Consider the following 26,039-nt stretch of genomic DNA (forward strand, 5'->3'; position numbering starts at 1 on the left):
AAAGTTTTTTTCATCTTTTCCTCATGGTACTTGTTTGTTATTGGTCTCTCGCCTGTATTTATCCTTGGATGGAATTCATTGCCCGATTGGGATTGCATTCCTAAACAGCCTGACTCGTAGACAACACCTAGTGCTGTGAAAAGGTCCAACCACAATGTGGCTCTCATCCTCTTCGACGCCCCCTTCCAAGGGACTTGAGCCTCGTCCGCCGTTTAGGACACTTCTCCAAACTACAATATGAACATTATGGGCACTCGATTCTCAAGTTGGGTATTTTCTGGCTCGCTCGCCATTACTAGGAGATTCCTTGTAGGTTTCTTTTTCTTCGTTTATTGATATGCTTAAACTCAACAGGTAGTCCAGCTTGACCTAGGTTCACAATGAGAGCATCATATAAAGCCAATGTTCAAGGGTCCAAGAGGTCTCAAAGGTGACAAGAGCATGCACGACCATGTTTGAGGGTCTCTCAACAACTGCTCGTCATGGCGACCATCGTCAAGGACTCGATCTTAGGCCAACTACGAGCAGAAGGGCATTAGAGACCAGCATACACCCCTGCCTTTATGAGCTGGGGGTGGGGGTGACGATGCGTGACACCTAGGCAAACGTGCCCTCAGCCAAGATGCCTCAGGCATAACTTGCATTCAAAAACTCAATGGTTCATAGGATCCTGCAATTCACTCTAAGTAACACGTTTTTTACAAACAAAAAAAATTATTTTTGTTGAAAATTTAAGAACTATATTTTTATTTTTATTGTTCAAGATAATAACTCGTTATAAGTCCTTTTACCTCAACCGGGGGTAACAAATATTTTTTTTATTTTTAACAATACAAGGTTACTGGTTTCATTATTTTTAAAATTTAGGTATGTTAGGCCGATGAACCTTTTAATTTAGGCCAAGTCCTAATAAACTTTATAAGCTTATTATAAAGTTCAAATATGTATGCAAAACATTTTTTTTATTTTTCTTAGTGTTAAAACAAATATTTTTATATATAAAAAAGTAAACATACAAAATATTTTTTTTTCATTTGATCTTTTTGTTAAAGAAAGGAAATGCTAAAATGGCATATGCTATTTTTTTTGGCAGGAAAGTTGAAGAAAAACAAAAATGCAAATTAAATTTATGTTAAAAGGACATGGCCATTAAGTTAAAATGTCATCTTCTCCTTTTATTTATTATTTTTTTAACAAGCTTGAACACATGAGTACAATAAACTTGGACCAAAAAAAGAATCAAAATAAAAGTGCAAGATCTCTCGTACACTTTTATTGCAGCACTTGTCACATGGAGTGTTTGTAACTTCTGGAAATCCACAACCTTGAGGTTAAAATGCAACTGATGGTGTCTGAGCTTTTTGTTAAAATAATATATTTATCTTATTTTATTTATTAAAGATAAAATAATATTTTTAATTTAATTTATATATAAACTTTTTGTATTTAAATTAAAGTAAAAACTTTAAAACAAATCAATTTAGGAGAATTTTAGCCTCCTTCTTTTTCATGTTTGTATTTATTTTTGTATTAATTAAATTGTTTCAACATTATATCAGAGCTGATTTTATGGAACGAGAGTTAATCATAAACATAACTTTCATAGATCCAACTGGTTTGTGATCCTGAGATTTGTGATACTCAAACTAGTAATATTTAGAAAACAAACTCAAAACTTGACCAATTAAACTACATCTCCTCAAAGTTAAATTTCCTTTTTTTTTTTTGGTAACCCGGGATGTCCGGGCCAGCTTACGCGCACCACAACTAATCCCCGGACCCACTGAACACCCTGCAAGTCTAGTAGACATGTAAGACACCGCGGGGATGACAGGCGTGCACGTTAGGGCTAGAACCCAGGTGACAGAGGCAAGGACGTGCAAAAAGTTAAATTTCTTTGTTTCATGAGTGGTTGAGTGTTCCTACTATACTATTAATATTCCACACTTACGTTTTGAGATTTCCTCAGGCTAATTATTAGCCGAATAGATTATAGGCAACTTGTCTCGGGAAATATATTATTGCTAAGAAAATTCATGGCAAAATAAAAAAGAAAATCAAATGGGTAAACCAAGATCATGGTCTGTCCATCCTTTTTATTATTATTATAAAAAAGAACCTCGAAAGGGAAGTTGTTTGAAGAGTTGAAAGTTACTGCTAATTGTGACTATAATAAATAAGCCAAGGGTAACTAAATGGGTAAACCAAGATCATGGTCTGTCCATTTTATTTTTATTTATTTACACAACTGAGTGTTTGTTCGGGAATGATGTAGTTTTTATTTTTTCATGTATTTAAAAAATACTAAATTAATAAGTTTTTTTAGTTTTTAATAATTTTAATATATTGAGATAAAAAAAATTAATTTAATATATTTTTAAAAAACAAAAAAAATATTTTTTGAAACTATTTTATACTACAACACCAAACAATATATAACGAGTATAAAGGTGCATGAATCTTGAATCTTGAATCTTGGATTGAGTCGCAAGTCAAGTGGAGATTTCCAACAAGAAGTCCATTCAATCATTCAAAGGTTTGATTACGTTTACGAGGAGGCAAACTCATTTTCCGGGAAATCAGACAGCAACGGTGTAATAAACCTGATAAGATTAATAAGGATTTGGGGCTATTTTGCATAAAAATTGTAAGTGTAGGGTAAAACGAGAAAACTTCTATTGAATAAAAACACTGTAAATTAATAAAAGAAACAAGTAATGGAATGGAAATTAGAAAGTTAAGTCTGAGCCCATCAATAACTGAGGAGGCCCAGTTACTAAGCCCAAAGAGGGAATTGGCTTGAGAAGCAATCTGGTAAGGTAGGTTTCAACATGCACAGAGCAACTTCACTGGAAGAGTTGAGTGATGATAACGTGACCGTTTACACTCTCCAATTTCTTCTTCTTCTTCTTCTTCTTCTCTAACAGCAAATTACATCACTTGCAAGTGATTAACAGCAAAAGGAAGCTAGGGCATAGCCATGGCCATGGCTTCGTTATCTAAACCACAACCATCGCTATCCCTACCCGCTCTCTCAAACCCTATCTCTTTGTTTTCCTCTCCGGCAGTGGTGTTATCTTTTCCGTTTAATCGAACTGCTTTCGCTAGTCCACGTTTGTTCGCAATTAAGACAGGATCAGACGGTTCAGATTTGCTGAGAAAACCGATTGTACCGTCAGAGAAGGACTTGGTTGGAATTTCTGAAGAAGTAGAGGACAGTGAAGAGGAAAAGGAGGAAGGATTTGTGGATTGGGAGGACCGGATTTTGGAGGATACTGTCCCTCTTGTTGGGTTTGTTAGAATGATTCTTCATTCTGGAAAGTAGGTATTTTTTTATTAAAAAAAACAAAAGGTTAATTTTTCAGTAACTAAAATTTTATGTGAATTTTTTTAATGGGGTTTTGTTGTGGCAGATATGAAAGTGGAGATAGATTGAGTCCAGATCATGAAAGAACTATTGTGGATAGATTGCTTGCATATCATCCAGATTGTGATAGCAAGATTGGATGTGGAATCGATTATATTACAGTAATCTCTTTCACTCTTTATTATCAATTTGGCTTAGCTTTTTTTTTAATTATCATTATTATACGAATGTATTGTTGATTTCCCATTATTGGTTATCGATTGAATTGAGAATCATGCATATTGTTAGTGTAATTGTGTGTGTTTCATACATGGAAAATGGGACTTAAGTAGATTATGTATTGTTTGCTAGTAACCAAACTATCTGCGAAGTTTGATTCTGGTAAAAATTCATTGGTTAAGTGTTGCGGAAAACATGAATAGCTGTTTCTTTGAAGAGCTGGGAGTGATCTCTTTTTGACAGTGAAGGCAAATTCATGAGTGCGGCAGAAGAATGCTGCTGAGAGAGTGGCTCTTAAAGTTTTGGTGTTAAAGAAGTCTTGTTTAGACTCGACTGGCTTTATCTACTTGTGGAATACTGCTGAGCAGTTTTTAAGACGGATTCTAATTTGTTCTAAATATAAAACTTGATTGTCTGCATTCATAACCTTGCAAACTTCAGATAGTGAGTTGGTTGCCTTTATTGGGGTTGGGAATTGTGATTGATATGTGTTTCCTGGCTATGGCTAATCATGTGGGTTTCTTGTTTGTGCTGACAGGTTGGGTATCATCCTGATTTTGTAGAATCGCGATGTTTGTTCATAGTTCGAAAAGATGGCCAATTGGTTGACTTTTCTTATTGGAAATGCATAAAGGGCTTGATCAAGAAGAACTATCCACTATATGCAGACAGTTTCATTCTCAGACATTTCCGACGGCGGAGAAGGAGTTGAAGGTAGCCTCCTCAACTTGTTGACTACCTGTATAATTGTATGCTGAGGGTTTTTTCCTCCCTCCCTTTCTTTCTTTCTTTGTTTTTTCTTATCGTCTAGAATGTCTTTGTACGTCTTGAAGCAACATATGTAGCAAGTAGAAGCAAGGATTGAAACCCTTGATGTTTAAATTGAAATGCTCAGTTAAGTTTCCAGTAGTATAAATCTAAAAAATTGGAGTACAACTCAACTGCAATCTGCTATATTTTTGTTCACATCAACATCTCCCGTTTTTAAAATTGCTGGTGTATTGTAAAATTCATGGTAAGTTGCACACTGGGGAACAGCTTCCTCTAAGGATCCCAAATGGAAGAGACAAGAAGAGCCAAGTCCAACTTTCTCGCTCTCAAATGATGTTTAAATTGGACTCGGTAGTCCGTGCACGATAGTTGATGTCATGTTCACGAGCACTTGGCCATATGATGTGTCTTGTTAACTTGGATGGATTCATGTTCAATACCCTTGTGTTCATATTTCACTTTAGTTTCAACAAAAGTTGGCCTTGAATTTGGCAATTCTCGGGATTTTAATGAGACAAATGTCATGCATACAGGCTAATGGAGACCTCTTTTTTATTCTGTGCTCTTTTCAAATATTAATATTGTGCATTTATGGAAATGGGAGACTGGTGTCATTGTATTTCCTGCATAACAACTGCTGTTGGGCAGCTCCTCTCCAGCTCCAAAACTCGCAAAATTTCATAGCTTCAAACTTTCCAGGTCCATAGATTCTTTTTGGCACCATTAGTATTATTTGCCATCACTTGATGGTTAGTTTCCTAGTGGTCTGTACCATTCTTCGATTCTTGAGGAAGAATTTGCTAGTAGTATATGATAGTAGTTATAAAAACCACAGTTATGAAACCCAACTCGGAAATTGACCCGGTCAAGAAACCAGGTTCCGGGTTTTATGGATCAACCCGGGTTAACCCGGGTCAAGCCGTACGAATGCAGTATATTTAATTATTTATGAGCCATCCTTTCAAATAAAGCAAAATATCACACCTGCACACATTATACCTTTACCTTTGTTACTATCAATGCTCTCCTTCACTTGTAAGTTGTAATTGGTCATCCCAAAAATTAACAGTAAAGAAAGAAAAAGAGACAGAGCAGAGAGAGATCTGAAGCGCTTGTTGCAGAGAGGGAGAGAGAAACAGATAAAGATCAACCATAAGAACTAGCAATCACTTTATAGGGGTACTCAATACCCATCCTAGGAGGTGGTATATGGCTAAGCAGTAGAGCCAACAACACAGATTATTTGAAATTCTTACAGTGGCTGTTGATAGTAAGTGGGATCTCAATCATGGTCGTTTCTTTAGCCGGTTTTACTGGTGCGAGCTATCGAAACACTTTCTTGATATGGGTTTACCTATTTGTTATGTTCTTCATCATCGCTGCACTTTTAGGGTTCATTATCTTTCACTAGCACAAGATTAGCTCTTGTATATGAGATTTTAAGGTTTGTGGTAAGATGGGGAGAAGTATTAATGGCGTCCTTGAGACTACAGATATGCTTGGCCACAACTTCCCTCATCCTTCTCTCAGTCATCTCCTGGTCTTTTGGCTAAAACCTTCTTCTTCCCAAGTCTACACAGAAACCACATTTGAAAAAAAAAACATAAACATTGGGTCTTGTCCGGGTCGGTCGGGTCATGGGTAGCCCTGCCGGGTCGGTCGGGTTTTGTCAGGTTGTTGTATTAGCCGGTCTTTTAACAAACTCGAACCAGTTCAGCCACTGGGTCGACCGGGTTCCAGGTCTACCCACCGGGTCGGTCCGGGTTTAATAACTATGATAAAAACCTTTAGTGAGTCAACTCGGCGACTCCCAGAACCTTGCCTGGTTCGGGTTTTATTTTATAGAACTTTGCTTCTCTTTTCTCTTTTTTTAACCTAAACAATATTCTAGAAGTTTTTTAAAAAGATCATGGTATGGGATGACTTGTCCATTCGTGGGTTTACCCAGGATCCAAGCTTTAGGCAAGGTCCACTCTTGATTCTCGAGGAAGAATTGCAATGTGGAATCATGAAGACTTTTCATCCATTACTATCATTTCCGATGGGCCTAGAAAATTTATTTCGCTACTTGGAACATTTCAACTCGACAATGAGGATCTTTATCGGGAGTTAGACCTGCCTATACTCCATGGAGTTGTACAGCAAAGCTTCTAGTTCAGTTTTCACCATTAATGATAGCTTCACTTGGAGCTGACGAGCGAATCAATACATTCCCTCCTTTATCTGGCATGAAACCAATCAAACACCATCCTGACGTTAACATTTCGGAGGAACAATATTTTGCCACGTTAATCGACATTGCAACAGCTGTCTAAGATGTTTTGGTTGGTCGATGCTCACCGGCGCCATTTATCTGGATTCTGTGATAGTTTTCCTGTATCGTCAGACACGTCTACTCCAATTTGATTGACCCTACCCACTAAGAGTAGATACGAGAGTGATATAATGATAATGATTGCCTCCGAATCTATACTTATCCAGGAGTTGATATTTTTATCAAATTTACATGAGAACTCTCGTCCATGAATTGGAAACATGATTCAATCCTATATTATAAATAAAAATTAGAGTTTTCAAGTTTTAAAGCTACAATTGTAACGTATAATAGAAAAAAACTCCAATAAACTCTAATGTATCTTGAAAATTCTTTAAATTCAATGTTATAATAAAAAAAATAAAATATGAAAAAAACCATTTTCATTATAAGAATTCAAAGTCAAATAAAAAAACACAAAATTAAATAAAAAAATTAAAACACCAAAAATAACATTTTAAGTTTTGAAGCTCTCTCTAGAGCGTGTTTGGAAATGTGGTTGTGGTTGCTTTTTAAAGTGTTTTTCACTCAGAAAAATATGTCAATAATGTTTTTTTATTTTTTAAAAATTATTTTTAAAATCAGCACATCAAAATGATTTGAAAACATCAAAAACATATTAATTTAAAGTAAAAAAAAAATCAATTTTTGTCGGAAGAGCTTTCCGAACTCATTACCAAACGGACTCTAATCTTGATAGGTTATAGTAAGCTGACCTCGTATAGAACTAGGCCTGCAAATTCTTCACAAGTCTTGCCTTGTCTATCTTATATATAAACATTTCTTTAACATGTTTCAAATAAACTATGTGTTGACATAATCTCTTTCAATAACATGTTAACTTAATGAAGATTATGAGTGTCCACGATCCAGTTTGGATCTAAATTTCCAACCGAACTGGGAGATGGAATTTTCTTAGAAAATAACATGAACCAAATTGAGAATCGGTTCAAACCGAACCAATTCAGTCAAGGTCGGTTTTTTGGATTAAAATTGATAACTTAACCTCTCTTGAATGGGTTTTTTTTTAATGGGCCTATATTGAATTGGACTTTAACAATTTCTTATTGAGTGCTATTTAAGTTAAAATTACAAGTTTATTTTCTCAAGAGATAACCCACCTGTCATTAATAAATTGAAAGTTGGAGCAAATTCATTTACCATATTTAGTTCATGGTCATGCTATTTATCTAAAGTCTAAACTTTTTGATGCAGAGGTGTTTAGTGTTCACATTATAAATAACAAATTACATGTTGTATATTTCAAACTTCAAGCAAATATGCCTTTTTAAATTCAAATTAGCATAAATTTAACCAAAACATCCATATTATATAGGATGTACAAAATCTAGCAACACCAGCATTCGTAAAATCCAACAACATTAGTATTTACAAAATCCAGCAAGCCAAAAGATCCCACAAGCTTAATATTATAAAAAAACACTAGCAAATTAGCAACAAACTAGATTTCAGCCACTAAAATAATTAACAATTCAAAATTAAAAGGGAATTAACAAGGTAACATAAGTCAATTACCCTCAACAATTTTATTCTAGCATTTCACTAGCATCATCAATAGGTCCAATATTATTTACAATCAATAGAGATTTTCAAACTTTCATTGAATTCTATAAAATTATAAATTAAACATATATAAAGAAACAATAATACAAAATAACCAATTGTAAATTTGTAAAAGAAATTACATGAGATATCAGAATTTTCTATATAATTCATGAAGGCTCTCATTTTGATTGGGATTGGTGCTAAACGCAACCAATTTTAACAATAAATATGTGTTTGCATTGTTGATGGAGATAAAGAGCTTCGATATAGTTCTAATATACGATTGTCAATATCGAAAGTTGTTTTAAAAACAACAGTAGATATACAACGATAGCTAATATATGTTCTGCTATCTTAAAAAGAATCTTGTATGTTATAGCATTACGTCTCCATTAACTTAAAATATCTAATTTATAATCTTTAGGGTCCTTACAACCATCACCCAAATACATCTCAACCATGTTTTTTCCTCTCCACACCACCTTTCTTCTCTAAATATGTTTTGAATTCAGAAGTCAAGTAATCTGATATATTATTTACCACCTTTAAATCAACATTAATATCCTAATCATTTCTATTAGTTTCAACATCATTCACAACCTCAACATCCTCAACCTTAATATAATACTCATACAACCTTAGCAAAGTATTTTTAATCTTCTTTGTAAGATTTTCATCATTTTCAGCATCATTTGATCGCCTAAAATAAAATCTTACATATTTTAATTTGAAACGTGGATCTGACACAATAGTAACACGCAATAAAAAGTTTTAATTATCTTAATCCCCCTGGTATATATATATTGTCATCATATTATTGGCTATTTCACCTAAAAAACATCTTTACTTTTATAAAATTGAGTTATATATATGCATAAAAATCAATTTATGAAAGAAACATAAATTTCATATACAACGAGCCATAAATTTTTAATGTAACCATGTAAAATAGTTTCAAGAACATAACAAATGATCTAACATTTTCTCAATCTTCTAAATTAAAAGGATCTAAGATTTTTTGTTTTCCTTTTGAATCAACCTTGAAGTAACTTAAATACCTAGGATTGATTTCTTCTGACCTTATAAAAACCATCTCAAGTTCCTCGGTAGATTCTAACATCATATATGTTAAGTTCCATCTAGTTTGAATATTAAACCGCACTAATTTTTTACTTTCAATCTTCAACCTCTCCGCACATTAATTAAATATAAGTTGCCTAGAAGGAGAAGATCTAGCAAACCTTATTGCATTTCTAATCTTAGCTACTAAATCATTAATATCTTTTAATCTCACATATACAATAAAATTAACAATATGCGCCCAATATCTAACATGCGTGAAATCATTTGATAATATATTAATTGTCCAACCATTTTTTACTATCTTTAAATATTTAACAGTTAAATTATTTGAACTTGTATTATCTACTATTACTGTTAAAATCTTATCAAATTCTCATTCCAACGAACAACTCTCAATCGTTTAGCCAATTGTCTCATCTTACGATTAAAAACTTGATAAAAAATTAGAACTTGTTTATTCAAGTTCCAACCATTATTAATCCAATAGGAAGTCAAACACATGGAATTAATATTGTGAGTTAATATCTAAGTATTGGTTGTTAAACATTCTTGTTAACCCTTAAGAAATTTCTTTATACCTTCTCGTTTATATAAATTTTCAAAACAATCTCTCCATATCATCAAGCAAAAAGGAACATCAAATCTAGGTTGTATTATCCAATAAAATGATTTAAATCCTTAATTATCAACAAAGTTAAAAGACAACTCATCAAGTATAATCATTTTTGTTAGAGCTTTCCTACACTCAATCGTAATTATAACTAGCTACCTTAATATTCTATAAATTTTCCTCTCCCTTGTCATCCCCTTTTAGTTTACGCTTAGGTTCTAAAACTATTTTTTTTTGTTTATGGTCAATCACAAAAGAAAATTTTTGACGTACACCTAGATGACTTCACATGTTACTTGTCCTATTGAGTATGATATTTATTTACATGTTGGCTTTCTATTTATACCCCCTATTTGTTTTTTAAGTTGGAATGGGTTTACATTAGGTTCGGCCTAGTTTATATGGTTTTAGTTTATGAAACCAAAATCAAACCAAACTTGAGTGAGTTTTATGGTTTCTAAATCGGTTTAGTTGATGTTTTCTCCTGGCTTGGTGTTTTCAATTTTTTTCTTTTTGGTTTTTATAGTTTAGCGGTTTATCGATTTTTTTGAACACCCCTAATACTCAGTAGTATACCTTAAACTTTCAAGAAAAAATTGTCATCATGTGAGGAAAGAAACATTGAACTTCCAAAAAAAAAAACTTAAAGACCCATGCTACTAATTAATAAAAAAATATTGCAGTTAAATTAGAAGAAAATAAAAGAGAATGGTGATGGATTATATTAGATTCTAAAAATTATAATAAGCCTTTAATAAAAAGAAGGAACGAGAAAGAGAAGCTGAGGGGGATGAATCGAGTGAGATGGATTGGACAAAGAGATGATAGAGGAGAGAGTGTTGACTGCTTTCAATGGAGAGGTTGATGGTTGTTTCAATAGAAAAGGAAGGAAATGTTTTAGGGTTATGAAACTTAGGTTAGTTTTCTATTGATACCCTTTTTAAAAAAAAGTTTGTGTAGGTTTACATCGAGTCTATAGTTCATTTTATAAGGTTTTTATTTCTGAAACCAAAACCGAATTGGTTGAGAGTGAATTTTATGGTTTTTAAATTAGTCTAGTTATTATGTTTTTAGTTATTGTTTTTTTTATATATATAGTTTAATTGGTTAATTGATTTTTTAAAAAAACATCTTCAGTGAAGACCATTAAAGATTCAAAGGAAAACACTCAAAGGCATCGAGCTCAATTAATCAGATGGTAAAATTAATTGCGTGAACCATGGGTGTATCATGAAATTACAAAACCTAGCAAAAAGTTACTGAACTCAACTATATTATATTTTTTAATTATTTTAAGTAGCCAGTAATTAGGTTACCTTAACCTAAAGATGACGGGTGTGACTTGCCCGAAATATCATTGTGCGTGTGTGTGTGGATTCGGCAGTTGCGAGGTCTATTTTTGGTGCATGCTGGATCGTACAACGAAGCTAGAGAACAGATGGCAGGCTTGCTTTGCTTCCAATCTCAGAGTGCTCCGACCATCTTATACGAATGTAATGAATACTGTCGAAACAAGTGTTCCACATGCACCCTCTCTCTCCCTGTGATCGTTGTTCGTTATGGTTCGTACCAGAATCATTTGTAGTGGTTTTTTTACTCCAAAATGGAGACGATGGGCTTTGTCTTTTGCAAGATGACCGTTGGTTCTGGTATTTTTTTCATATATAATTAGTACAGTAATTTTTTTAATAAAAAATAGCAAATTAATAATTTGAAGTCATAAACAGTTTGATTATGTCATGTTTTAAAAATATAATATTTACTAAATATTGATATTATAAAATGTTATATAGTCAAACTTTAATTTTCTATCTCATTATTTCATATAAAAACTATAATTTTATAAAAATTTTATTTTTAGTATATTTTATAAGTTAAAATATAAATATTTTCTTAACTTACAGACTCAAAAATAAATTTCAGTTAAAATCTTAAAAAATTATTTTTTATTAAAAAAATAAGTGATTCTAAGTAGTTAAATATGAATCTATTATAATTGATCTGTCCCAGTAAATTATATAAATAACTTAATAAATAAACTAATAAGACATGTTTAGATTAGGAGAGACTAAACTAAAGTGATAATTCAAAAAAATTGATAATTTTTTTATCTAAATACAATAATCATAATCTGAACACAGTAACAAAATGATATGATAGCACCAGTTTGAAAAGTCACCTTTTCCAACTTGTTAAATGGCTGGCTATAATGAAAGTAAAAATCAACAAGAATTGCATTTGAGGGTCTAGCTGCTGTGGTTAATCGTGTGACTTGTTCCGTCCCTATCCCGGGTTTGACCCTCTATGTGCACGTCTGTCACCCCGCAGTGCCTAACCTGCCCCTGAGCTTGCAGGATGTCCAGTGGGCCGTGGGGAATAGTCATGGTACGCGCAAGCTGGCCCGGACACCCCACGTAAATTAAAAAAAAAAATCAACAAGAATTTGATGTGGGCTGGTGTATGAAATGAGACTATACCCATTGTTTTTTTAATAGCATGTTATTATTTATTTTTTAAAATATGTTTTATTTATAAATATATTGAAATAATATTTTTTTAAAAAAAAAATTATTCTTGATATTATTATATCAAAATAATAAAAAATATATAAAAAATCAATTTAAAAAATAAAATATTTTTAAAACACAAACTTCTTCAATGTGATGCACCGACATTTTACTTCTCTTCTGTGCCTTTGTGTTTGTCCAAGTGAAGTGGATAAGTTGAATTTCCTTGTACTCTCCATGGTCTTGTCAACCGATGCGATCTTCATGAGGAACAACGTGATTTTACGGGCAATGAGGCTTTTTGACTTGAGAGAATTCGTTTCGTTTCAAATTAGCGTGGAACATTTTCATTTATTTATTTATTTATAAATTAGAGTTTTAGAAAAGAATATCTCTTGGAGAAAATAAAAACACTAATATATATCCCTTGAATTACAATTCATTGAGAGGAACCTTTTGTCTTTCATGTAATAATTTTTATAAGTCCCCAATTTAGCTTCTTAAGGTATCATCTCATATCCGATTAATTAACATAATGCGGTTAAAATTATGTTAATTAAGGATGATTTTAGTTAAAATTATGTTTTGATTTACTTGTAATTTTAAAAATATCTAATTAATTAACAATGTTATGATGTATTTTTACATTGTTCCACTAGAAATTTTGTTCTAAAATCTTGATTATGACGAAAACTAAAAATCATATTTTTTAAAATTTTAATCATGAAAACTATTATGATATCAAATTTATATTTAAACTATATAATAATCGAGTAACCAAAATCTTTTTTTTTCCTCGAGAACAACAAAGTCATGCCTTGACAAAATGGTCTATTACGACAGCACTGGCAAAGAAAAACAAGGCCCTTTGACTTTTCGTCCACTCCACCCTTATCCTTATCCTCTTCGTGCAGGTAGGGAGTAGGTGCGAATATCCTCCGAGTTTTGATGGCCTCCGCAAGATCTATCCTTTTTTATTTTTCCGGCCATGGTTTCTCCATGGTTTCAAAATGCTTACATCTCCCTCCCCAACTAATGGTCTGTTATTTATTAATCGAAGAGCTAATTCTCCAAACCCAATTGCCACATCCCCAAAAATTCTAAGCATGTGGCAAGCCACGGCAGTGCCTGAAGAGGAAAGTGTCTACTTACTTCTCTGAGATAGAATTTTCAATTATAGTAATGATTGTATTTTAAAGTATATTTTATTTAAAAACTTAGTTTTATACAATTTAAAATTATAAAAATTATTTAAAATATTTTTTAAATAAAAAAAACAAAGACACTGTTAATGACAAAGTTTGTCCTTTGTGTGGACGAATAAAAAATCATAGCACCCCTTCCTAAAGAGGAAAGGGTATAATTCCTAATATTATTTAACAACGATAATTCCAAAATATCTTGGAGAAAAATAGGCATGGAGTATAAGAATAAATGTTTTCAAACTTTTTTTTTTCTGGGTTACTGATGGTTATCCTTTCTGTTCCCCCAACTAGTCATTCTTCCCACTTATATATATATATATATATATATATAAAGACGTGTATATATGTTTATCTTATGCTTTTCGACAAAGAACATTATGTTCATATCATATCATGCTTTTATTTAGGGCATAATACTTACTTAAATATTGATATTATAAAATGTTATATAGTCAAACTTTAATTTTTTATTTCAATCGACAATTTTATACAAAAATTATAATTTTATAAAATTTTTCTTTCAAATATATTTTATGAGTTAAAATATAAATATTTCTTAAAATAAACTTAAGCTAAAATCTTAAAAAGTTACTTTGGATAAAAAAATAAGTGATTCTAAATAGTAAGGTATGAGCTTATCATAATTAAATGGAGATCTATCCCCAATAAATTATATAAATAACCTAGTAAATAAACTAAAAATACAGGTTTAGATTCAAGAAAAGACAACTAAAATAACAACTAAAAAAATTATAATTATGCTTTTATTTAGGGTATGTTTGGAAATGCGGTTTAACCCGCATTCCCAAAAAATTTAATTTTTTTTGCTAAAATTTAATATGATTTGTACATTTTGGATCGTTTTGATGTGCTGATGTCAAAAATAATTTTTAAAAAATAAAAAAAATCATTGGCATGCATTTTGACACAAAAGGTTATTTAAAAAGTACCCGCAACTACACTGCCAAATAAGCTCTTAACTGTAATTATGTTAGAGTTACCGTTTGAAATCTTTTTAAGAATAATTATAATAGTGTATGGAGGTATAAATATATAAAATTCAAACTTTCAGCTTCGCAAATGAAAACTAAAAAAGAATACAATTAAATTCAAGGTATATATAAAAACCCTAAGGTGGTGAGGGTGTGTCGAGGCTCCAACCTCCAAAAAAAAAAGAAACTTCTTTACAATATTCAAATAAAAAATTAAGTTAAACAAAAAAAATGAAATGATGTCACCTCAACATTCAAACCGTGACTCGGAATCTCGATATTTCTTATTGTGAAATTTACGAATAATATTTGACATGGTTGGTTTCCATGAATGGCCGGCATGATTCTTGATCCAAAGTTACTTAATTCCCAGCAATTCTTCTTAATTAGGTCCTCTCTTTGTTTTCCCCTTCTCCCCATTTTCAGAAGTTGTCTTGGCTAAACTCATTGTTCGTGAATATCTTGTGTTTTCATCGATTTATTTGGGAAAAAAAAAAACTCTTCTATTACTAATTTAGTTAATTAAATATTTTTATTTTTATTTTTAATCAATTAAACACAACTTATCTACTCTTTTATTATCGACAAGATGATGTTGTGTTGAGATTTTCAAACACCTTTTATTAAAAATAAAATATTAGGATTAGGAAATTCTTGTAGAGAATATAGTTTTTTTAATTAACAAGGTGAGAGATATATTTCCTCATGATCGATCAAAACAAACAAACAAACAAATAAAATCTTGGTAATTCTTCGTTAAGTGTATGTTTTAAATAGCATTTCAACTAGAATTTTTAAAAATATTGATTTTTTTAAAATTAATTTTTTCTAATGTTTTTGAATATTTTTGATGTATTTATATAAAAATAATTTTTAAAAATAAAAAAAATATTATTTTAATATATTTTAAAATAAAATAATTACCGTAGATCTCGGAAAGTCATTTATAGTCAAAACTTTCAAACTTGCTCGGTCCATTTATAACGCGACAAGATCATGAGGATGCGTGATTTTACGAGGATTGATCACGCATGATTGACGTGAATAGATGAAAATGAAAAGCAATCACGGTACCAAAATGGTTACAAAAATATGGATTGACAAATAAATTTATAGGTATTTCATGATAAAAAAACAGATATAAAGATAATAAAAAATATAAAAACCATGAAAATATATTTAATTAAAAATATGAAAATAAATCAATCTTTAAAATAAATTCCCAACCCGATTATCTTCTTTTCCTTTACTTAAATAGAGTATGTTTGGTAATGTAGTATCGGTTGCTTTTCTAATAACTTTTCGTGTCAAAATACATGATAATAATATTTTTTTATTACATGATAATAATATTTTTTTATTTTTTAAAAATTATTAGAAACGGTTTTGCTAAACTCGTTTAATTAAATTAAATTAAATATGTTATAATTAGCCGGAAAAAAAAGTCCATCCACAACAAAAATTAAATGAACAAGGGCAGTTTTGACAAAGGAAAAGTCGCCCCAAGGAGTGGCTGTGATTCCCTGCGAAACTCGGAAAAACAGAGGACGTAACTGATGTCGGCACATAGATTTCACGTGCACGAAAGGGATAAACATCAACTTTCTTGACGAAAATACCCCCTCTGACCCCACGGGCAAAGAGCACTATAAAATCACTTTTATCAGCACCATCTAACAGCATCTATGTCTCTGCGTGGACGGCTCTCGTGAACCCAGCTTGCGTTCTCCTATTGGACGGACGTCACATCACCGGCGCCTACCCATTCATGATTGATCCACGTCTCTATAGACAGCTGCCCCACTAAACAATTGTTAATTGTTTTTCTAACCCTGTTATTATATTAAATTCTGGTTTTGTCCAGCTTTTGAATTCTCTTTCACATTACAATTGTTAATTCTTTTTTCTAACCCAATTATTATATTAAATTCTGGTTTTGTCCAGCTTTTTAACTCTTTTTTACATTCAGCTCGAATAGAAACAGTAAGAAGCTTACAGGCAATTTCATTATGATTACAGGTTCAATTAAAGAAGAAATCAAAGATAAGAAATTGGCTATAAATGATCTGCACAAGTTGAAACATTGAAGAAATTAATTTTGACTATGAAAAAGTGGTTTGAAAATTGAGGTAAATAAACTTACTTAGACACCCACATACACGTATATGTTCAGAAGTGTGGTTGTGGTTGCTTTTCAAAGTAAATTTTACTCGGAAATACATTAAAATAATATATTTTTATTTTAAAAAATTATTTTTAATATCAACACATCAAAATAATTTGAAATTACAAAAAATATTAATTTAAAACAAAAAAAAAATTAAAAAAATTTAAATTTTTTCAAAATGTTTGAAGAGTGAGTTCTATTTTTTAAATATCAACCTCCAGCATCTTTTGAACATGTTTTAAAACGGAGCTTGTAGAATATATTCATAAAATTCAAATCTAATTCAATAATTAAATTGAAAATTATATTAATTTTTACTCGAAAACTCGTTTAACTCGTCAAAATTTCTTATCAGATGTGAACTAACCTATCCCCACACACACACACACACACACACTAGTAATTTGTTTATATTTTAAAACTATGATTAAGAAGAATAAAAATAAAAATAATGTTTTTCACTCTAGCAACAGTTTCAACCACGATATTACAGTGTGGGGATTGCTTGTAAGAAAACATATTAAACTCTTCCATTCCACTGTCTTAAATCTACTAAAAAAATAGAAAAAGGTGAAAAGACAGTCGACACTTGGCGCATCCAGAAGCCCTAAATAATCGAGGAAGAAGGAAACCAAAGACATACTTGGAAACGCAGACAGAGAAAGAAAGAAGCCAGCAAAAACAAAGAGACTTAACCAATAATACAAACACAAAATCAAAGTATATGGTTAGCTGTTCTTCCTTTACTCTCTACTCTCTCATTGCTTACGACTCTGTATGTTCTCTAGTAGTGTATTTATCGTCTTAATTAACCATCTTGGATTGATTTCTGCTGGCTCTAAGCTTCTTCTTGATCTTTGTTCTTGATGCACCAGCTTTATGGTTTGCATGCTTTAGACTTTTTCTTTTTTTCCCTTTGCTACTCCTCTTATTGAATGTGTTCTCAGGTTCGTAGGTTCGTGCTTTTTTTTGTTTTGAAAAATAAAAAGTTGGAGACTTTTTTACTTTTTTTATGTGGGATTTGGTTGATAAGTATCATCACGGGATTGGAAATGCAATAAGGCTAGGGTTTTTAACTTTTTTTTGGTTTTACTTGTCAGATTTTTTAGCTGTTTTGACCCTGTTTTATCCAGATATATTGAAAATGGGGACTAATTTCAATTTCAAGAGCTTCACAAATGACCCGTCAGATGCCGGTGGTGGCCGGCCACCGGGGAATTTTCCGTTGGCTAGTCAGTCATCGATCTATTCTTTAACGCTTGAAGAACTTCAAAACACCATGGGAGGATCATTAGGGAAGGATTTTGGGTCAATGAACATGGATGAGCTGTTAAAGAGTATATGGAGTGCAGAAGAGACGCAGACCGTGGCAACACCAACCTCTGCTGGGGTACAAGATGGTGTTGGTCTCCAGCGACAGGGCTCGCTGACGCTGCCGCGGACACTGAGCCTGAAGACGGTGGATGAGGTCTGGAAAGACATGTCAAAGGAATATGCTATTAATGGGACTAGTGCTGGAGTTGCTAATAATGTGCCCCAGAGGCAGCCTACCTTAGGAGAGATAACTTTGGAGGAGTTTTTGGTGAGAGCTGGGGTGGTGAGGGAGGATATTCCAGTGGCTGCAAAGGTTAATACTAATGGTGGATTTTTTGGTGATTTATCGCGGTTAGCCAATAATAGTTCAGCAATTGGGTTTCAGCAGAATAGGGGTGTGGGATTGAATAACAATAATACCAATCAAATCTCGTTGCAATCTTCGAATTTGCCTTTGAATGGTAACGGGTTTAGATCAAATCAGGCACAGGTGCAGCAGCAGCAGCAGCAACAAATATTTCCTAAGCAGCCTAATATGGGATATGTGACACAGATGCCTCCACAAAGTAGTCCTGGAATCAGAGGTGGAATTCTGGGGATTGGAGATCAAGGGATCAATAGCAATTTGATGCAGGGTGGAGGGATGGGAGTGGTTGGATTGGGTGTCGCTACAGGGTCACCTGCGAACCAGCTGTCATCGGATGGAATTGGGAAGAGTAATGGGGACACATCTTCAGTATCTCCAGTGCCTTATGTATTTAGTGGAAGTGGAAGGGGAAGGAGAGCAGGTGGCGCAGTTGAGAAGGTGGTTGAGAGGAGGCAGAGGAGAATGATTAAGAACAGAGAGTCAGCTGCAAGGTCTCGTGCTCGCAAGCAGGTGATTATCTTGTTTGATAGTGTACTTATAATCTACTGGTTTATACGAATAGGTCTTGATTTTAGTTTGTAAGTTTGCTGCAGATTCAATTTCGGTGTACTAGTTTGAAATCTGTTCTTGCTTGAATTGAAACTCTTCCCTAATCTAGAAGCAATTTAAATATCTTAAGATAAAAGAATATGAGAAAGTACGAATCTTCTGTGTATTCTATGTATCCAATACCATGATTATTTCCTTTGTTTTTTCTTACAACCGCACAAGAGTTCTTGTACACTGCACCGAAGTAGAGGAAAGCCAATAATAGGTCATTGGCCATGTTTTACTGACTGAAGTTACTAGACACTTGATAAGTGTCCATATAAACAAACTTGCTGTGCAAATGAGAAGAAAGAAGAATGAACCTTTGTATTTAGTTTTTTACACAAATGAGTTGTTTTGAAATATTCCCTCTTGTCACATGTTTTATGTCACCAAAAGTGAAGAAAGAAAAAACATCACAAGTTTCATCTTCTTGTGGTTCATGAATGTTGCTAGCCATTAACCTTCTACTTTTATCATCTATGGCCACGCTGCATACCAGAACATCATGAAAGATTATGGGGCAGAATGGTAATGTGATAGCGATCTGAAATGTCAAGATGAGAGTTTTTGAGAAGTCAAGGTCATGAGAAGTTATAAGGATCCCATCTGTTACAAGGTATAAATGGTTTAAGGATCGCAACATGAAATTGAACTTGTATTGGGCCAAACTCAACAAACGTTAGTTAGAAGTTCAACCCCTTTGGTTTATTTCGAATCAAAACATTACATGGGAGTACAAGTAGATAGTTAAAAAATAGAGTGTTTCATTCTTACTTTTAAGCATGTTCTCAGTATATACTGTTTTTTCTCATTTCTATTTTTACCAGGCTTATACGATGGAATTGGAAGCAGAAGTGGCAAAGTTAAAAGCGGAAAACGAAGAATTGCAGAAGAAACAGGTATTTTAGCTTTAATTGCACTCACAATTATGTGTGCCTGCCATATCACACCCACACACTCGTGGTATCAGTATCTACTACAAATTCAAAATCCGTGTTTAGCTCTCATTGATTGTGGTTTGGTTGCTGCAGGCTGAAATGATGGAAATGCAGAAAAATCAGGTGCCAAATCTATCTACTACTCAAAATAGAACGAATAATCTTACCTATTTGCTCATAACATGTCTAATGGCCAGTCAATGCTGCTAGCTATATCATTTTCTTATCCGCTTGGTGATTTGAATAGTCTGCATGAATTTTCCCACTTTGTTCTTTATTACGGATGTCCAAGCCAAGGTTGCTAAAAGGAAAAACATCAAAACATAACGAATAATCATGCCTATTTGCTCATAACCTGTCTAATGGCCAGTCAATGCTGCTATCTATATCGTTTTCTTATCCGCTTGGTGATTTGAATAGTCTGCATGTATTTTCCACTGTTTTCTTTATCATGGATGTCCAAGCCTAATGTCACTAAAAGGAATTAGATTATGCGTGCGTCTATGCATGCATAACTCTATATATTGCTTTTTTAATGGTTTGCTTGAAGGCATTACAATCATAGTGCCTTCAAATCATGGACAGTATCTTTACTTATTTTGTGGTATTTTTTCTCCTTTTGGTGGTATCATAGGTCATGGAGATGATGACTTTGCAGCAGGGGGGTAAGAGACGGTGCTTGAGACGAACTCAGACAGGTCCATGGTGAATTGAAAGGGTCGTCTGTGATTATACAGTTGAAAATTATGTATGGTAGGTGACTGTACATATTTAATGGAAATGTGTTTTCTTCTGTAAATGGAGAAGACGTGAGTTTTACAGTGAGAAGATCCAGAGTTTTACTGTGACTTAGATTAAACCCTCCAATATCTACAATCTGTGTTTGCATATCCTCTGAACTTCTTTGAATAGGTAATTAGATTGGCAAGGAAAGGAAGCAAATTCATTGTGTTAGGAACCATTTCATCCATGTTTTCCTCAAGAGTTGTATTTCTCCTCCTTTTTTTCATTTCGTAGTGATCAATTTTTTTCACGTATAAGCCTCGTTCATAGGAAAAGAAGTATATATAAGCCTCACTTATTTTCAGCAAGTACTCTACGAGCTGGATAGATTAATATAAATCATTTCGAGATTTCTTTTTTGGATTGGAAGCTGACCTGAACTAGAGTCAGGTCCCTATAGAAAGTACAGTATTATTTTAATGTTTTTTTTTTAATTTTACAAAAAATATTTTTTTAATGTTTTTCCAAACAAAGAAAAACAACTTAAAAAATAATCCTTATTACAATTCTAAATATATTTTTAAATAAAAAAGCAATGCCTCGTATGGCTATTCCAGTCTCATGGAAGGTATAAATATAGCTTTTCAGCTAATCACATGTTTTCACGAGATACCAGAGTTACGAGCATAAAATGATAGATAAATAAACCTCCTGCCTTACAATGCCATTCCCGACAACATTCCTAATCTCAGCCATATCCATCTGCAAAACCGGCCTGGTTCAGAACTGTATCTCGCACAATTTTAATGCAGCAATGAAGTTCCACAAACACTACAAATTTGCATGTCCATATCAAGTTTATGCCATGAAATCCTCGACTCTTCAGAATCTGGAAAAATCACAACATTCAGCTCCTCAGTGGGAAATTATATGCAGTCAGCACATGCTACACCGGGAAATTCCTATTTTGGTGCCCCGAGATCCACAAAGCAGTACATGATACAATAGCCCCTTGCAAAAGAGTTTTAATGTGTTGCATTTCGCAGATCCATCAATTTAAGTAGAATGCGCACCCAAAATGGTCCTTTGCAAGAACAATGTAGTCTAGTCAAGGTAAATATCACCTCCCTCTAATGCTTATTCCTACCCCCAGCTGATTGGTAGCAGCAATAGTTTGTGGTAACAAGTTCACCTGCATGCCCCAAGATTCTATTGCTAGTATGGGTAGCCAGAGGTGCATTCCATGTCCTTCCAGGATATCATCTTCCTGCGATCCCTCCCTCTAAATGATCTAGCAAGAAGACTACCACTAACAGGTTTACACAAGCCAACATCGACAACAGAAGTACATTTTGCACTTGGAGATGCCTCATCCATTAAATAGTCAAACAACATTGCAAGATAGCGCACTTGATGAGCTAAGACATGATTTTCTTGATCCAAAGGTAGCAGCTTTAATATATAAAGATTTACCTGCAGAACACCAAAGGAAACATAAATTTGTAGTGTTTCAGCAAAGAAACTAACACCACATTTGAAACAAACAACATAATATGAACACTGAAAATTATGATAATTAGGAGGCTTAACACTATGGTGAGAAATCACCAGGATGCAACTGTAGGCAAACATTAATGGAAAATTGATTTCAAAGCAGAACATTCAAATACCCAAAATAACTGGTAGGGTAGAAGTACTATGTGAAGGTGTTATTTACACAAAGTTTGACAACCACTAAATGTCTGCAACAATAATCTACTAGTGCTAATATTCTGCACTATAATTATGATGTCTTAGTTTATTAATGTGTCTCCTAAATAAAAGCTAGGTATTCCATAAGACATTGTTTGCTCACCTCAGCTTCCATGGCTCGAAGTTCATTGTACCGTTCAGAGCCATTATTCTCATCATGATTTTCTGCAGCACTGTACAGACTCAAGCCAAAGAGAGGAGGCCTAAGAGGATACTCCATGCTGATTTTAACCTGCCATAAAAAAAAAAAAAGAAGAAAACTGACATTACATGTCAACAACTGGTTAATGAAGGACCAATACTAGGGAATAATTTAAGCTAACCTTCGCTTCTAACTTTACTTTCTTCTCTCCGTCATCCTTTTTCCTCATTAAGACAAGAGTATATTCTTTAACCCCATAATCCACCCATGACTTTTCAGCCATTTCATAGTATTTAATACAAGCGTCGGTTTCTACCTCTGGCTCAATTTGTGAAAGCTCGTCCAAATCACTATCAGTATCCAGCAAGAGATCAAAATCTTCATCATATTTCTTGAAACTTTGTGATTTCACCTTACTAATTGGTGATATAATGCTCTTCGACATTAAACTCAGCTGCCTGGAATGCTCTAGAGTAGATACTTTTGGAGTAAGTTTAACATCATTCACAGCAGAAGCAGCTGCAATTAGAGATGGAAGCTCCCCATCTTCCCTAGCACTCTCCAATCTTCCATCCATATTGACATCTATTGGTTCCTGAACTATATTCGTATCAGTAACAGCCAAAGTTGAAGCTTGATTAGGTGGAGGCCCTGCTGGCGACCAGCCATGTAAATTGCATAAAGGTGTATGCAAAACCCATGGAACACTTTCACAATTCAGAGGAGGCCATTCAAGCTTCATAAGCGATTCAAGTTGTTCCCTGTAAGCCAATCAAAGAATTCCAACTTTTCAACTCAAAGCACACCTTATCACAATGACAAAGAAGACAATAAGGGAGCCACAGAATGAAAACTAATACACAAAATAAGAGGCAATATGCACACATCAAAAGTCATAAGAAGTAAAACAGATTAACACTACAAAACAATCCGCAATATGAGTCACTACATTATCTCATAATAGATGCCATTGTAGTCCTAGCTGAATGAACAAAGATACGAAAGCTTATACTGAGATTTGATCACATTTTGGTACCCATCCCCAACTCATTTGTCTAGTCTTCCCCTAATGATCCAAGACTTCAAACAGACAGATCAGTGACTCACACAAGAGCCAGCTGAGCCCTTTTCCGAGAGCGAATTCTTTGCACAACTGTCTGCACCCGATTCTGTTGGCGATACAGTGACAATCCAGATAAAACAATCTCGTTTTTAGCAGTTTCACTGCTTGCAGTTTCAAGGTCGCCGAGTAACGGGGCTGTCTCTGGTAAGAAATCAATTCCTGCCAAATGCTGGACCCACTTATATGGACGTGAAGTTCTCCTTTCATCAAATGCAAGGTTGTCACCTACAATGAGCTTTGCTGACTGCAATGGCATCAAGAACAATTATCATAATATGGAAAAGAAAATGAAAGAAGGAACAACAAAACTGGGAGGGGGTGGTGGCAGATAAGGAGAACAAATCAATACCTGCTGAGGCAGCTCAGCTCCAGTGTCATTGGGAAATAAGTTGCATAAGATGTTATTTTCTGGTCCTTCAAGTGACCCTTCAACCCCAACACATACAACATTCAACTTCAGCAAGTATTCAAACTTCAGAGTAATGAGCTTTGCAGATTTTGGATCAGAAACCTCATCGTCAAATATATGGAGAAAAACCTTGAGCGGGTGAGCTTGATATGATCCCGCCTGATCAACGCCCTCTTTGCTTTGAACCCTCTTTGGCCTCTTTCTCCTTCTTTGACCATCATCTTCCTCATCAGGTGCATCGTCCTCCAACCTGGAAGTCTCTACATTGGTAGATATACCTGATCCATTCAACAAACATCACTGTATAATTCTCTCCAACCATGTAAAATCACACAAAAAAAACACAAGTTTCTACAAATCACATACTGCTGTCCTTATTCGCTTGCTGACGAGCAAATGATTGAGCATCTTTAACACTTCCCACCACCTCCAGATCAATACATTCTCCAAATGCTTCCTTTTGCGCCAACAACTGCGAGTAAATCACATAAAGTGGAGGCGGAAGTAACTCCGCCAAGTTATGCTGCTTTAATTTCTTGGTATGCAGAACCCCTAACTGATTCTGTACTGGCAATGAAGCTTTCTTAAGCGATTTAAGATGCGACGGCAAACTCAACAAGAACTTCTTCCTATTCGCAATAGTCTCCAACAAACCTTTCTTCTTCTGTTCCAGTTTCTCACGCAACTTACACAGCTCTTTTCTCTAATCCAAAAAAAAATATCACCATCTCAAAACCTCAATTACGAACACTAATCATTTCCCATAATATTAATTCATTTAAATTAATTACCTGATGAAGTTCGTAATTTAGTCTCTTCAGCATCAAATTATGCGAAGTATCAGTAGACAAATTTGACCCTTTAATATGCTGAGGAGCATCGCGAAAAAACTCATCTTCATTTACAAGTTCAATATCAGGATATTTAGATCTAAAATCCTTACAAGCTTTTATAGCTTTAAGATAATGGCTCTTCTCATACATCAAATTATGTAACTGCAAAGTCGTAAAATCCACCGGAGCTTTTGCTTTCTCCGTCTCCGCTTTCACTTTATCTTCCTCTAGCAAAATCGACCTATTGACCTAAAAAGTAAAACCCAAAAACCCTAACCGTAAACAACTGAAAGAAATTGAGAAAGGTTTTGCACTTTTGATTTGTTAGGTTTACCTGGCGGAGATTGACGAAGTTGAGGAACATTTGAGCGATGAATTCGGGGAGTTGAGATTTGGATTTGGACTCTCTTTTCATAGAGAGGAGTTGGGAAATGATTTCCTCTACAGATGATTTGGTTTCTTTGAGTGATTCGTAGGAAGAGAATTGCATGTCTTCTTCCATTGCCACTGCCTCCACTATCTCGCCGTCCTCCATCTTCTCTTCCTCTTCTGCTTCCTTGCTCCCCTGATTGCAACTTAACCAGCGCACTCGACTGAACTCTGCTGCTGAGCATGGTTATAAGGCCCGGTCCAAGTCTTTGGTTGCGGATTGATTAGGTTAATTGGTCAATCCGTTTTTTTTAATCAAAATGAGTTATTTTGGATATTTTTTATGTTTTTTTAAAAATGAAACATGATGTTTTCACTTGTGATTTAATGTATTTTTTTAAAATATTTTTATTTAAAAATATATTAAAATATTTTTTTAATATTTTTTTAAAAATTTTAATATTAATATCAAAGTTATTTAATCTAACCTAACAGATTGACTCAAAATCTGAATGCCCTAAAATCTATACTGAGTCTTGAGAAAAAAAATATTGGTCACAAGTGACCCCTTGCTCAACTGAAGACCCACGTGACCCACTATAACCTGATAAAAACTTGCTTCTTTTTTTTCTTAATAAATTAAAAAAAATCAATTTCCTAACTGGATTTTTTGCCTA

The 26,039-nt window shown here is 33.7% G+C and overlaps 3 protein-coding genes across 6 annotated transcripts; 2 read left to right on the plus strand and 1 right to left on the minus strand.

The window, feature by feature from the left end:
- The first annotated feature begins 2,819 nt into the window (after positions 1-2,819).
- On the plus strand, positions 2,820-4,522 carry LOC133681681 (protein DCL, chloroplastic). The gene is made up of 3 exons (XM_062104791.1): positions 2,820-3,321; positions 3,414-3,528; positions 4,125-4,522. Exons 1-3 carry the CDS (start codon positions 2,981-2,983, stop codon positions 4,296-4,298), a joined length of 630 nt encoding a protein of 209 aa, XP_061960775.1. The 5' UTR covers positions 2,820-2,980; the 3' UTR covers positions 4,299-4,522.
- Positions 4,523-17,355: 12,833 nt separating this feature from the next.
- LOC133682636 (ABSCISIC ACID-INSENSITIVE 5-like protein 5) lies at positions 17,356-21,044 on the plus strand. 4 transcript variants are annotated; one of them, XM_062106066.1, is made up of 5 exons: positions 17,360-17,528; positions 17,935-18,992; positions 19,901-19,972; positions 20,105-20,134; positions 20,646-21,044. In XM_062106066.1, exons 2-5 carry the CDS (start codon positions 17,946-17,948, stop codon positions 20,718-20,720), a joined length of 1,224 nt encoding a protein of 407 aa, XP_061962050.1. In that variant the 5' UTR covers positions 17,360-17,528; positions 17,935-17,945; the 3' UTR covers positions 20,721-21,044. The 4 variants fall into 4 exon arrangements, with proteins under 4 accessions (XP_061962048.1, XP_061962047.1, XP_061962049.1 ...); XM_062106064.1 differs by lacking the exon at positions 20,646-21,044 and having other exon boundaries at positions 17,356-17,528; positions 17,902-18,992; positions 20,105-20,616; XM_062106063.1 differs by lacking the exon at positions 20,646-21,044 and having other exon boundaries at positions 17,357-17,528; positions 20,105-20,614.
- Positions 21,045-21,291: 247 nt separating this feature from the next.
- LOC133682635 (THO complex subunit 5B) lies at positions 21,292-25,604 on the minus strand. The gene is made up of 8 exons (XM_062106062.1): positions 25,328-25,604; positions 24,952-25,242; positions 24,527-24,863; positions 24,101-24,438; positions 23,736-23,995; positions 22,810-23,389; positions 22,590-22,718; positions 21,292-22,207 (listed from the first exon to the last, which is right to left on the minus strand). Exons 1-8 carry the CDS (start codon positions 25,526-25,528, stop codon positions 21,950-21,952), a joined length of 2,394 nt encoding a protein of 797 aa, XP_061962046.1. The 5' UTR covers positions 25,529-25,604; the 3' UTR covers positions 21,292-21,949.
- Positions 25,605-26,039: the final 435 nt, after the last annotated feature.

This window comes from Populus nigra, chromosome 2 (assembly GCF_951802175.1).
Source record: "Populus nigra chromosome 2, ddPopNigr1.1, whole genome shotgun sequence".
Taxonomy (NCBI): domain Eukaryota; kingdom Viridiplantae; phylum Streptophyta; class Magnoliopsida; order Malpighiales; family Salicaceae; genus Populus; species Populus nigra.

Excerpts from the sequence above, each read along its gene's own strand:
- LOC133681681 (XM_062104791.1), top strand. The coding sequence starts at position 2,981 with ATGGCCATGGCTTCGTTATCTAAACCACAACCATCGCTATCCCTACCC. Across the intron at positions 3,322-3,413 it reads ATGATTCTTCATTCTGGAAA|ATATGAAAGTGGAGATAGAT; the intron begins GTAGGTATTTTT and ends TTGTTGTGGCAG. Across the intron at positions 3,529-4,124 it reads GTGGAATCGATTATATTACA|GTTGGGTATCATCCTGATTT; the intron begins GTAATCTCTTTC and ends TTGTGCTGACAG.
- LOC133682636 (XM_062106064.1), top strand. The coding sequence starts at position 17,946 with ATGGGGACTAATTTCAATTTCAAGAGCTTCACAAATGACCCGTCAGAT. Across the intron at positions 18,993-19,900 it reads GGTCTCGTGCTCGCAAGCAG|GCTTATACGATGGAATTGGA; the intron begins GTGATTATCTTG and ends TATTTTTACCAG. Across the intron at positions 19,973-20,104 it reads AAGAATTGCAGAAGAAACAG|GCTGAAATGATGGAAATGCA; the intron begins GTATTTTAGCTT and ends TGGTTGCTGCAG.
- LOC133682635 (XM_062106062.1), bottom strand. The coding sequence starts at position 25,528 with ATGGAGGACGGCGAGATAGTGGAGGCAGTGGCAATGGAAGAAGACATG. Across the intron at positions 23,390-23,735 it reads AGGGCTCAGCTGGCTCTTGT|GGAACAACTTGAATCGCTTA; the intron begins GTGAGTCACTGA and ends ATTGGCTTACAG. Across the intron at positions 22,208-22,589 it reads TTCGAGCCATGGAAGCTGAG|GTAAATCTTTATATATTAAA; the intron begins GTGAGCAAACAA and ends GGTGTTCTGCAG.